At 45.0% G+C, this 13,917-nt stretch overlaps 1 protein-coding gene across 2 annotated transcripts in view; it reads left to right on the top strand.

Annotated features, from left to right (window-relative positions):
* The first annotated feature begins 395 nt into the window (after window positions 1–395).
* Window positions 396–13,917, top strand: part of USP12 (ubiquitin specific peptidase 12) — a 78,516-nt gene continuing 64,994 nt past the window's right edge. Inside the window, exon 1 of one of the 2 annotated variants that reach the window (XM_059042105.2) lies at window positions 396–642. In XM_059042105.2, the coding sequence (XP_058898088.1) occupies window positions 595–642 (48 nt within the window). In that variant the 5' untranslated portion in view covers window positions 396–594. The remainder of the gene's footprint in view (window positions 643–13,917) is intronic. The other variant, XM_067016834.1, reaches the window with a different exon arrangement.

Here is a 13,917-nt window from a genome sequence, read left to right as displayed (position 1 = left end):
CCAGAACCCTTCTTGCCCCTCGCGCGGCGCGCGGGCTCTAGGACCGCGAGGGCCGTGGGCGGGAGGCGGTGGCCAGTCCCAGTCCCGCCCGGTCCGAGCGCGGGGTGAAGCCGGCGCGGGAGTTCCCCGAGTCGCGCGCTCAGGAGCCGGGGAGGCATCCGCGGGGAGCGGGCGGCGCCGGCTTGGGGAGTGGGCGGGGCCGCGAGGGGGTGGGCGGGGCGCGACGCCCGGCCGCGCAGCTGCCAGCAGGCCGGGCATTAGGGCCTCGGCGGATCCCGCTCCCCAGCGCGCTGGGCGGGGTGTGCGGCGGGCGGCTTCGCGGGCAGGCGCGGGCCCCGAGGCAGCGGCTGCGCCCTGCGCCGGGGAGGAGCCGGGGGCGGGCAGCCGGCAGGCGGGGGTTGGGGCCCGCGGCAGGGAGTGCCGGAGCGCCGGCGGCGACGACGGCAGCAGCGGCAGAGCAGGCTCGGTGCGTGGGTCCGCGGCGCCTCGGCGTCCGCCCGCTGGCTGCGGTGCGAGCGGGCGGCCCGGCTGCCCTCCTCCCCCTCCCGCCGCCGCCGCCGCCGCTGTGATTGGGTGGAAGATGGCGCTGGGCGGATGGAAATCCTAATGACAGTCTCCAAATTCGCCTCCATCTGTACCATGGTAGGTGAGGCGGGAGGGCGGCGGGCGGCCCTCGTCCCAGCCGTCGCCGCCCGCGGGGCCTAGCGCTGGGCCGTGGCCGGGAGGGGGCGGCGCGGGCCGGGCGGGGGCGGTTGGACGGCGGGGCGCAAGCGAGCGCGGAGCGGCCCCGGGAGGCGGGCGCGCGAGGGTGGCCGGCGGGGGCGGCGCGGGTCGTCGGTGCCCGGGCTCGGCCGCGGGTCCCCGCGGCGCCGGGCTGTGGGAGCGCGAGCCGGGGCGCGGGCCCGGCCGGGGCCGGAGGTGGAAGCACGCGAGCAGCGCCCGCGTTTCCGTCCGGAGGCGCGCGGGTTCGGGCCCGGCTGGCCGGGCCAGGAGGGTCCCCGGCGGGCGAGGGGCTGCGGCGGGAAGGCGGGGTCCCCTTACCGGCCGCGAGGGCACGGAAGTCGGCTCAGGTTTCCTCCCCGCGCCTCTGGCGAGGCCAAGTCCCCGCCGGCGCCGAGGGGAAGGGGGTGTGTGTGAAGGTGGAAACTTTAAATAAGAGCTGTCGAAAATTTTCCCCTTTTTCTCCTCTTCTGCGAGGAACAAGCTTTCCCGTCTCCAGCCGCGTGTCCAGGTGGCAGTCTTGTCTTTGGGAATCCACGTTGATCTTGAAAACAGCTTAAGCATTCCTGTCATTTGTTTACTTGAACGCCCAAGACGCATCAGTGTGTGGCTTGAAGTGTTTCTGTGCAGGAACTGACGGCAAGGGTTGCTGTCTGTGTTTTACTGGGGCTTTTAAATCGATTTAAAGGGAAAAGTGCTAATGCCTGTGGAAAAGTCCCGAGTTGAGCAAAACGTGGGTGCGTTTAAATCTTGGTGTTTTGTGGTTGGTCAGAAGGACCAGTTTTCCAGACGGTGGGGCGAATTCGTTTCATTAGCTCCTTATGACTTACATCTTGCTATCTTAAGTCTGAGCCATCACAGAAAAAAAGTGATTTTTCACCACGTGGGCCTAGTGATGATGTTATTAAAGACTTCTGAAATCTTTTCATCTCTTTTATGTCTTATCAGCCCTTTTTATGCATGTGGGAGACCCCCCCCCCAGGAATCTTCCATTTAAGGGTGGTACGTTTCATATACCTTTCTTTAAGGAGCGGTGAATCAGATCGAAAAGATGCTTTAGAACCAGATTCTGTACTGCACGCTGAGGAACAGTATAAAAATGGCTGAAATCAAGTGGGATTAAAATCTACAGTATTAAAGACATCACACTGAAGAATGAATCATGAAGAATCCATTTCCTCAAATGGATGTTTGTTTTTCTTGCACAGTTCATATATTAGGAACCATTGATGTTAAAGGGACTGTATTTAAAAATTTTTTTTTAAATTAATTAATTTATTTTTGTCTGTTGTGTCTTCATTGCTGCGCGTGGGCTTTCTCTAGTTGTGGCGAGCGGGGCCTACTCTTCGTTGTGGTGCGCGGGCTTTTCATTGCGGCGGCTTCTCTTGTTGCGGAGCATGGGCTGTAGGCGCGTGGGCTTCAGTAGTTGTGGCTCACGGGTTCAGTAGTTGTGGCTCGCGGGCTCTAGAGCACATGGTCAGTAGTTGTGGCGCACGGGCTTAGTTGCTCCGCGGCATGTGGGATCTTCCTGGACCAGGGCTCGAACCTGTGTCCCCTGTATTGGCAGGCGGATTCTTAACCACTGCGCCACCAGGGAAGCTGAAAGGGACTGTATAAAAAGGATTTCCAAGGGTCAGGTAGATTAATTATTTTTAGATATGCCAGTTATTATTCTCTTTTCAAAGGAATGTGATAATTATGTCTTTGAAAGTGATAATCTTACCAGATTGCTGAGCTACACAGATTGTCAGGTCGTAGTTCACTGTCAAAGTCTAGAGTTTCTGGAGTGATGTGTTGCTCTTCACTGTTTAATCCACTCAAGTATATCAGGTATACATTTAGCACCTACTACGTACAAGAGAGTATGCTGAGTGCTGGGGGTAACAGCAGTGATCAAGACAGTCTCTGCTTTCATAGTGTTTACATTCTAGTTAAGAGAGACAAACAATATTCACATAAACATATTAATATATGCTCTAATCAGGTTAAGAAAATGAGGCAGAGAGAGATTTGCCATGTCAAACACTGAGTAAGTGGGATTTTGATCTCAACAATTTTAGACTCCAAAACTCTTTCCAGGGCTTCCGCTCAGGTGCATTAATTACGTGCGGTGTGTGTGTATTGTTGGCAGATAGGGAAACATCAGTGGCCGGCCAAATGAGATTGCCCCAAAAGTAGTGTTAAAATTGTATGTGCCTGTTTTGAATACATTCTGATGTGCTCCCAAGGTAGTGCTAAATATATCAAAATATCCTGCAGTCTTATTCTTTAAAGAGAACTTCTGTCTGTCTTCTGAGATACTACAAAATTGACAGTCCAGAAAAGCAAAGGTATGTATCTCTGTGCCTTTGTAGGCTTCTGACCTGGTCACAGCTGTCTCTCAAGCAGGTAGCCTTCCTTGAATAATCTTAGCCCTGTCCCTCCCCACCCTCCATCTCCCTCATACAATTTCACAGCAGTTTTGTGATCTCAGTAGCACTTAACCATACTTGCTGTGTTGTAAATTTTTCTCTTATCTCCTTATTAGATTCTGAAGGCCTTAAGCGAAAGGACTATCATTTATTTCTACAGTTTGATGGAGCAGTACCTTCTGCATACAGTAAAAGTCTCCCTGCATCCTTCATTTCTTCTGCTGATGTCTGGGGGGGAGTAAGTTTGGTGAAACATGCCTGAGATTGGAGTTGTGTGTGGGGTGATGCAGAGGAGAGGGGCTGGTCCTAATGAGAATGAGCTCTCAGAATCAGCAGCTGTGAAAACGCTTATAGTGAGTTGACGTTTTAGTCTATAAATAATAACATTGGCATAATTTTTTCACATGTCAACACAAGGTACCTGGGCAAATAGCAATACCTTAATAGGGTTAAGTAACTGTTAAAAGCAAATCTCTTTTGATGTGTCTTATTCTAGATCACAGTTGTTCCTCTGACATGCGAACGTCAGTTAAGTTTGTTTCTCTTAAGTTAGTGTTACAGCCTGACCGCGTGAGTGATTATGTTTAGGTTGCAATGAATCAATTTGCAGGGTACCTCTAGAAATGCCTCTTGTTTGCCCATGAAATAATTTCAGTATCACGTGGTGCTTGTTTTGCTGATGAAGTAGCTTCAGACTTCAGGGCCTGGCTCAGAGTAGCTACCTAATATTTAATATTATACTTCATAATTGTGAAATAATGGGGAAAGGGACCGAATGCATGTAGAGGGATGGCCTGTGTTTTGAAATTGAAGTGGAAGTTGTAGAGCAGCTTGTGGTGGCCCAGGACTAGAAAGTGACCATACCGGTCAGGGCACAACGCTGGGGGCTCCACGGATGTGAGAAGCACCCTCGCTTCCTGTTTGGGTTGTAGGAGTCCTGGCGGGGAAGGGCGTGCAGGGCGGTGGGGGGGGGGGTGGATAAAGGAGAAGTCGTTGCAGGGGAACGTGGTCGATGGTGGGGTGGCCTGGCTCCTTGCCCACCCCCAGTCACTGGGTTTCGGCTAGATCCCCTAGAACATGGTGTCATTGAAGCCAAGGCCACAAGTCTGCTGCTCGGTGGGTCTGACAGGTTTGCTTTGAAAAAGCCTGTACCCAGCACAGCATCCTGCGTGTGGGAAACTTTAAGCTGACTGTGCTTTACTGCGGGAAAGTCACAGGTGAGACTGGCTCTTTGTCTTTTCTTATTGTCTGAGTCTCACTGGGGTCACTCACGCAGAGTCAGATGCGTGTGTGGTCCGTGCAGTGTATCACTCCAGAGGGAGGGGCGGGAGGAAAACCTCAAACCCCGCAGTGCCTTGCTCGTCGGGGTGCGGGGTAGGCTCTTCATGTAGTCCGAATATTAGAGTAAATGATAGCAGCCCTTGTTCCTTCTTGAGAAATAGGGTGGGTGTGATTCTTTTATTAGCGAAATATTTAATTAATTTTATTAATATTTTAGTAGTAAAAAAGTGTTTTCTATGATGGGAACATTCAAAGTGAGTTGCCCTTGGTTTACTAATTTTGCTGTTTTTAATGTTAATTTAGGAGAGATGAAAACTTCAGAAATAAGGAGTCTTCTGTCATATAAACGGTTGGATAAGGAATGTTTGAACATGTGTTTGAGGACCTTAGCAGAGAGATCATTTAGAATAAGTTTTATTTAAGCCTGCTGATCATTCGAATTTGGCTAAAATACATATTGGACATTAAAAATTGCACATTCTCATTATAGAAAATTTGGAAAGTATTCTATAAAAAATAGTTTGTTAACTCTTAAGGCAGCAGAAAAGAAAATAACTTTATCTCCCAGAGCTTGTCTATTTTTAATTAATTAATTTTTTTTTTAATTTTTATTTTTAATTTAATTTAATTTTTTTTTGCGGTACGCGGGCCTCTCACCGTTGTGGCCTCTCCCGTTGCGGAGCACAGGCTCCGGACGCGCAGGCTCAGCGGCCATGGCTCATGGGCCCAGCCGCTCCGCGGCACGTGGGATCCTCCCGGACCGGAGCACGAACCTGTGTCTCCTGCATCGGCAGGCGGATTCGCAACCACTGCGCCACCAGGGAAGCCCTTAATTTCTTTTTATTTTTTAAATTTATTTTAAATTTATATTATTTATTTTTGGCTGCATTGGGTCTTTGTTGTTACACGTGGGCTTTCTCTAGTTGTGACAAGCGGGGGCTACTCTTCGTTGCGGAGCCCGGGCTCTAGGTGCATGGGCTCCAGTAGTTGTGGCATGCGGGCTCCGTAGTTGTGGCTTGTGGGCTCTAGAGCGCATGCTCAGTAGTTGTAAGTGCACGGGCTTAGTTGCTCCGCGGCATGTGGGATCTTCCCGGACCAGGGCTTGAACCCGTGTCCCCCGTATTGGCAGGTGGATTCTTAACTACTGCGTCACCAGGGAAGTCCGTCTTGTCTTCTTAAAAAAAAAATATGCCCTAGGTAAAATTTCACATTTCAGTTTCCCACGTGAATTATTGGCACTTACCACAAATAAAGGTAAGACCACTGGGATTTGAAACTTTCCATATGCTTAAAAAGTATGGTTTTAAATACCATATTCAATTAGGTGAAACAGCTATAAAGACTCTAGTCTCATTTCATTTGGCTTTGCTTACCCCTTGGTGGTTTTCTCCTTCCACCTCCAACTAAACTTTTTTTTTTTTTTTTTTTTTTTTTTTTTGCTGTACGCGGGCCTCTCACTGCTGTGGCCTCTCCCGTTGCGGAGCACAGGCTCCCGACGCGCAGGCTCAGCGGCCACGGCTCACGGGCCCAGCCGCTCCGCGGCACATGGGATCCTCCCGGACCCAGGCACGAACCCGTGTCTCCTGCATCGGCAGGCGGACCCTCAACCACTGCGCCACCAGGGAAGCCCTCCAACTAATCTTTTTATAGTAAATCTCTGAGTAGGTTAATTATTTACTGTCCCACGACCCATGTGGCCAGTTGAGCCAGACTTGATCGCAAGGTACCTAGTTTTCTTCCTTGGTTCTGGGTTTCTGATAGGCCCCCAGAGACTGAGTCCACTTCCATTTTCTCACAAGTTCTTTCTTCCTGCCTTTGAAGTCAGATTTATTGAAGGTCTCCTGAAACTTTTACTGTCTCAGGAAAGATTATTTAAGCATTTGTTTAGTTAGCATTAATTCCTTTCCAGAAACCTTCATTTTTTAGATTTAAATAATCTGATTTTGTTTTGAATTCTCCTTCAGCAGCTCAATTCCAGAAACTTAATATAGTATTTTGTAATGTGTCCTACTGCATGGTATATTAAAAAGAAAAGTTGGACCAGAAGGAAATTTCTAGTCCAGATTTTGACATTTAGATCTGTGCATATGGGAAAGTCTCCTAAAACTTTGTGAGTTGGTTTTTCTCATCTGTAAAATAAAGGGGTTGGATTAGACACGTAACTATTCCTTCTGTGTTTGTTTCCTTCTAGACCGAAAACTCAGTATTCTCTGATCCTTTGAGAGTTTATAAATGATTGTTGATGCCATCATTTTGGGAATGCTAATTGTGTTTAACTGATTTTCTTTTACCTGTTTGACCCCCTTCACCCATTTCTCTCCACCCTCCCACCTCCACCACCTCTAGCAAACACCAGTCCGTTCTTTGTTCTACGAGCCTTTTTTGTTTGTTTTTAAAGATTCCACATATAAGTGAGATAATATGGTCTTTGTCTTTGTCTTTGACTTACTTCACTTAGCATAACACCCATGATATTCATCCATGTTGTCGAAAATGGTAAGACTTTAAGTCCTTTTTTATGGCTGAGTAATATTCCATAGTATATATGTACCACATCTTCTTTATCCATTCATCCATTGATGGACATTAGGTTGTTTCCATATCTTGGCTGTTGTAAATAACGCTGCATTGAACATAGGCATGCATTTATCTTTTTGAGTTAGTATTTTTGTTTTATTTGATAAGTATCCAGAAGAGGAGTTGCTAGATCATATAGTAGTTTAATTTAATTAATTAATTTATTTTTTGTGGTACGCGGGCCTCTCACTGTTGTGGCCTCTCCCGTTGCGGAGCACAGGCTCCGGACGCGCAGGCTCAGCGGCCACGGCTCACGGGCCCAGCCGCTCCGCGGCACGTGGGATCTTCCCGGACCGGGGCACGAACCCGTGTCCCCTGCATCGGCAGGCGGACTCTCAACCACTGCGCCACCAGGGAAGCCCAGTAGTTTTATTTTTATTTTTTTGAGGGACCTCCATATTGTTTTCCATAGTTGCTGCCCCAACTTACATTCCCACCAGCAGTGCACAGTGTGGTTCCCTTTTCTCCACATCCTCACCAACACTTGTTATTTCTTGTCTTTTTGACACATTCTGACAGGTATGAGGTGATATCTCATTGTGGTTTTGATTTGTATTTCCGTGATGGTTAATGATGTGCAGTGTCTTTTCATGTTACTGTTGGCCATGTGTATGTCTTCTTTCGAAAAATCTGTTCAGATCTTCTGTCCATTTTTTGATCGCATTGGGTTTTTTTGCTGTTGAATTATACTTAGTTTCCTAGTTTTTTTTTTTTTTTTCTAGTTTGTTTTTTTCTTGTTTGTTTGTTTTTTGGCCACGCCGCTCGCCTTGGGGGATCTTAGTTCACTGACCTGGGATCGAACCCTCACTCCATGCAGTGGAAGCATGGAGTCTTAACCGCTGGACCGCCAGGGAGGTCCCCCTGGTTTTTTTTTTTTTTTTAATGTTATAGAGTTTATGGAAAATTACAGTCCAAAGTAAATATATTTCTTCCTTCAAAAGTATTTACTGGAGGTTAGTGATATCACCATTTTATTCATAAACAGGCTAATCCACGCTTTTTTTCTTTTTTGACTTTTTTTCTTTTCCAATGCCATTTTAAAAAAAGATTTGAGGGACTTCCCTGGTGGCACAGTAGTTAAGAATCCACCTGCCAATGCAGGGGACACAGGTTCGAGCCCTGGTCCGGGAAGATTCCACATGCCACAGAACAACTAAGCCCTTGTGCCACAACTACTGAGCCTGCTCTCTAGAGCCTGCGAGCCACAACTACTGAAGCCCGTGTGCCACAACTCCTGAAGCCTGGGCGCCTATAGCCCATGCTTCACAACAAGTGAAGCCACTATAGTGAGAAGCCCAAGCACCGCAATGAAGAGTAGCCCCTGCTCGCAGTAACTAGAGAAAGCCCGTGCACAGCAACAAAGACCCAACACAGCCAAAAATAATAAATAAATAAAATAAAATAAAATTTTTTTTAAAAGATTTGAATTTGTGCCCTTTTTGAGATCCCGCATTTATTTTCGTGGGTGTGAGTGTGACCTTAAACAAGTTACTTCGCTGTGCCACGGTTTTCTTATCTGTAAAATGGGGGTGAAATAATGTCCACTTCATAGGGTTATAGAATGGTACCTGGCCCAGGGTTAATCATCTGTAGTGTTTGTAGTTATTATTATTACCTTTGTAAAGTGATTTGCTCCCCTCCATGAGGTAAGGTCTCATTGGCACTACTAATACTAGTAGCCAAAATTGAAATTTTTAAAGTAAAATGCAGTTATTTTCATTCATTTTCATCATAAGAAAAATTAGTTTATTAATAGTATATGCCTGAGAAAGCAGACATTTACTTTGAAGTTAAGTGAGCTAGATTATAATATTGCAAACTAAGAATGTAGTTTATCTTTTTTCCCTGTTTTGAATATTTTGTAGAAAGATTTTATTCCTTTCGTATGGGAATAAAAATGTTCTAATTTGTAACATTCTCAAATATGTTCTAGAAGTTTAGATAAGTTGGGAATACTACTTTCAGAAGAAAAGTCTTATTTTTTCTACTTAAAAAAAAAAAAGCATACCAACTTTTTGTCATTGTTAGAATGAAACGTGTGTTTTAAAGTCAGCTTCAGGCCTTATTTCCTTTCAAATTTTCCTGTTCTTTCCTGAGGCCATATTGTTGCACTTGATTCACTCAGACCTCTGCCCCCACTGGAATGATATCTCTTGTTGGCCTGCGGTGCAGTTACCCAACCTGCTTTTTTTAGAAGAGGATTATTTAAATATCTGTAAAATAAGGTGTGGGTAGAAAAGGGTAAATGCTAGATGTTATGAGGCGTTACTGGGTTGCTGAATTTAAAAATTTAATCAGAGACCTAGTATTGTTGAAAATAACTATACATAAGACTTCATCATTTAAAACCTTGTGCATAGAATTTGTATTAGAAGGGGAGAGACAGTTTATATATGTAATTCGTTTTGGAAGAAAAACTATGAAGTCTTTACTTTCACAAAAGCACTCAGTCAAGAATTTTGTGATACTCTAGTGTGAATGAAGTAGGTGATGTTCAACATAGAACAGGATTGCGTGAGGTGCTGTGTATCTTCCTTCACTCCTGTGTGTTCACTGGCTTATCCTGTGCTGCCGCTGCTTCAAAAGAAAGATCATTAGCTTTTCCTGAGAGTTGTGTGGTGTCTACAGAATGTCTAAGCTTGCTTAGAATCTCCATCTGTAGTCGTCCCTGCGTCTAAAGCTGCATGCCAATAAAAATTTATTTCCAACTTAAAACAAGAAGTGGATGTTCTTCCAGTGATAACGAACAGATGTTCTTATTGAAATGCTTCATAGGTGCAGGAACCAACCAGCATTTCCTACTTGTGAATAGCGGTATACTTTAATGGAGTTAGAATATTATTGCCTTTGATTTTATTTTAGTGCTTTTTATTTCAGCGACCTAAGTAAACCTTCTGCCTGATGGTGAGTAAGTATATAAGTGCTTTTCATGGAAGGAGGAGTGGATTTATTATTTTTAAGCTAATAGCCACATGTTCTCTCTCTCTCTTTTTTTTTTTTTTTGTTTTGTTTTGTTTTATAAAGAGTGCCTTTCTTCGTGAGTACTTTTCAGGAAGTATTCATGGAGGCTTGCGTTCTGTCAGGGTGTTATGCGGGTCCTGACAGTACAGAGATGACCATGATAAGCTCTGGTCTTACAGAGCTTCCCATTCAGTGTGTCGCGAATGGGTTATGGTCGTGCAGAGAACACCCAACTTCTCCAACTTCTGGTGGGTTTTCCCTGTGAAAATCCAGCCTTCGCCCAATGACCACACTTGAAAATCTGCATCGTTGTCTTGTTTGAAGGCATTTATAGATTGCCCTTTTCAACTGAAAAGATATAAGTGGACTCTTCCACCTTTTTTGTCTCTCTGTTTGTGGTTGGTTCTATTACTTCAGTCCTTTCAAGGTGGCGTGGCTGCCTTGCCCCTCCTTTCTCGTGTCCTGCCGTCTCTCTGTCTCTCGGTTGCAGTGTTTCACCCCAGATGTCACCGTCTTTCCTTTTCACTTCTGGGACCGCACTGTGGTTATTATACCACCTCAGTGTGTTCTGTTAATGACGACCAGGGCCGTCTCAGCAAACTTGGTGCAGTGGGAGGTGACTCCTGTGATTTTCAGCTCCCCGGGGAATGTGTGTGCAGATCTGGCACTCGGTGGCTCTTAGAGGTGCTGGTGCTGAGTACCTCGCCAACTGGTTTAGCAAACTTAGAGATGATAAGTCCGGGCTGGATCATTAACAAGAATTAGGGTATTGGGGTCCGTTTTTGGTTGACATGAAGCTGATGAGCCCTCTCTGAATGTGACGTGATGCTGTGACAGGAAGAAGGTTGGGCTGAATAGTCGTGGCCCAGGTGAGAGATGAAATTTCACGATAGAATCTTTGTAAAAACCTTCAGAGTCGTATTCCTGGTCGGCAGGGAGTGGTTGGTAAATATTATTATTTTTGAAAGCTGTCAATTATATATTTTTACTGAATTTAAATGCTAGAAAAAAGTATTCAAAAGTATTTATCTCGGGCTTCCCTGGTGGCGCAGTGGTTGAGAGTCCGCCTGCCGATGCAGGAGACACGGGTTCGTGCCCCGGTCCGGGAAGATCCCACGTGCCGCGGAGCAACTGAGCCCGTGAGCCATGGCCGCTGCGCCTGCGCGTCCGGAGCCTGTGCTCCGCAACGGGAGAGGCCACAACAGTGAGAGGCCCGCAAAAATAGTATTTATCTCTTCATCTATTTACTTGTAATACTGCAGAACTCCTCTTTTAATACTTTCCTATAGGAAATTTTTATTAATAGACCTATTTTTATCTTATTTTCCTTCTGTCTGTTTTACAACCAACCCATGTTTAGTACTGATTCTGAACTATAATGACGTGGTCACTTTAGAAATGGGGTGGTATATATGCCTTTGAGGTTGAATGAATTGTTTTGAACTATCAAAATGAGGATTTTAAAAGTGAAATAAACCACTCAGGTTTAGCTGTATGCATTGTTAAAGAATATTATGACCTTTGGTTTCCTTGGAAACAGTAGTTTCTTTTAATTCTTCATTTTTAAAAAATCAAAAAAATTTATTATTTTAAAAAGTACAAAATTGTGTGAAGTCAAAAAACCTATCTCTCGCAAAGAGAAGGAGGAGCAGCCCTTTCCAAGAGTGAATTATTTGTTAGAGTCTGTGTGTGTGTGTTTGTGTGGCTGGCCGTTACCTGAGCACATATAAACATACAGTATTGTGTGTGTCATCACCCCCCCAAAAAAGTCTGCAACTTGCTCTTTTCACTTAGTATATTGAATACAATGGACATTTTCTTTGTCATTATATTGTTTCATTCTGGGTCAAAACTGTGCTCATTTTAATTCTCCATCATCTTCAGTGTCGATCGTATTAGAAAGGTTGGATTGTATAATACTGATTGCATATTTTCATTTTCTTTAACATCAATTGTGTTAGTTTCCTAGGGCTGCCAAAACCAAGAACCCCAAACTGTGGTTTAAAATAACAGAGTTTTACTGTCTCACAGCTCTGGAGGCCAGAGTCCAAAAGCGGCCGGGGCTGGGGGTGGGCGGAGTGGGCGCCTTTGGAGGCTGTGGGGCGGCTGCTCTCTGCCTTTCTCCTACAGCTCTGGGTGGTCTCCAGGCAGTCCTTGGTTTGTGCATGCGGCACTCCAGTCTTTGCCTTCATCTTCACGTGATGGCCTCCACTTCGTCTCTGTTCCTTCACGCCGCCTTCCCTCAGTCCATGTCTGTTTCTGTGTCCGCATTTCCCCTTTTCATACGGACGTCAGTCATACTGGATTAGGGCTCACCCTGGTGACCTTCAACTTGATTACCCTTGTAATGACCCTATTTCCAAATAAGGTTCATATTTTGAGGTATTGGGGGTTAGGACTTTCAGATGTTTTTATTGGGGGGTACGATTTATCCCAGTGCAGCAATGGAGCAGTCAGGTTCATTTTTACAAATCAGTATCAATGATGTTCATTAAGTAGGTTACGTACTAGACACTAGAGTTGGCATTTAAGTTTCAGACTTCGTCCTCAAAGGGCTTTCAGTCCTTTATATATATATATATTTTCATATATATGAAAAAATCAATAATGAAAGTAAAATGCTACATTAGAAAACACTTAATGAAAAAGAAAGCAATGAAGGGGAAATAGGAAAAAAGACAGGAGTCGGAAAAAATTTATAAAATTATAAATTTTACCATATACATCTTAGCTTGTCAGAATCACCTTTAGATTTATACTAGATTAATTCCAGTGGTATATAGGAATGTTATTCCTATATAGGTCCATTCCCTTTCTCCCCTTTTAGGGCTTTATTTTTATATATATTACATCTGTTAATGTTATAAACACAGCAATACATTGTCATAATTAGTACTTTACCATCTATTTGCTAAGCCCATTACAGCTTCGCTCCAGCCCTCCCCTTTGTGCTGTTACTGGTATATGTATGACGTATATTACATTTATATTATAGGCCCAGTAATACTTTATATATTGTACATACATACTATTTTATACAATTGCTTTTTAAATCAGTTAAGAGAAGAAAGAAAAAAAAAATGTGTTTATGGTGTCCTCTGTAGTGAAACAGTTACTGTCATGGGTCCTCTTTTTTTTGTTCATGTGGACTACAGTTATCATCTGAGGTCATGTGCCTTCAACCTGAACAACCTCCTTTAGTACTTCTTGTAAGTCATGTCTGCTAGCAAAAAATTGTCAGGGTTGTTTTGTTTTGTTCTGTTTGGTCTGGGAAAATCTTTGTTTCACATTTAGTCTGAAAGCTTTGCCAGATTTAGTATTCTTGGTTGACAGTTTTTTTATTTGAGCACTTTGAATATGTTACCCCACTGCCTTCTTGCTGCCTTGTTTCTGTTGAGAAGTCAGCTGTCAGCATTGGCGTCCCTTCTAAGCGACCCATCCTTTTTCTCTTGCTGCTTTCAAGTTTTTCTCCTTGTCTTTAACTTTCAGCATTTTCACTATCATGTGCCTGTTTGTGGGTCTCTTTGTGTTTATAACCTATATATTCTTTTTAAAAAATATTTATTTATTTATTTATATTTATTTTTGGCTGAGTTGGATCTTTGTTGCTGCACGCAGGCTTCCTCCAGTTGCGGTGAGCGGGGGCTACTCTTTGTTGTGGTGCGGGGGCTTCTCCTTGCGGTGGCTTCTCGTGGTGGAGCACGGGCTCTATGTGCGTGGGCTGCGTAGTTGTGGCTCGTGGGCTCAGTAGTTGTGGCTCGCAGGCTCTAGAGTTCAGGCTCAGTAGTTGTGGCGCACGGGCTTAGTTGCTCTATGGCCTGTGGGACCTTCCCGGACCAGGGCTCTAACCTGTGTCCCCTGCATTGGCAGGTGGATTCTTAACCACTGGGCCACCAGGGAAGCCCTGACCTATATATTGTTAAATTCTGGTTTATGTTAAATGCCTGTACCTTTCATTTGGGAGTTT

Source organism: Kogia breviceps, chromosome 16, assembly GCF_026419965.1.
Source record: "Kogia breviceps isolate mKogBre1 chromosome 16, mKogBre1 haplotype 1, whole genome shotgun sequence".
NCBI lineage: Eukaryota > Metazoa > Chordata > Mammalia > Artiodactyla > Physeteridae > Kogia > Kogia breviceps.
This window is presented reverse-complemented; position numbering and strand designations above follow the sequence as displayed.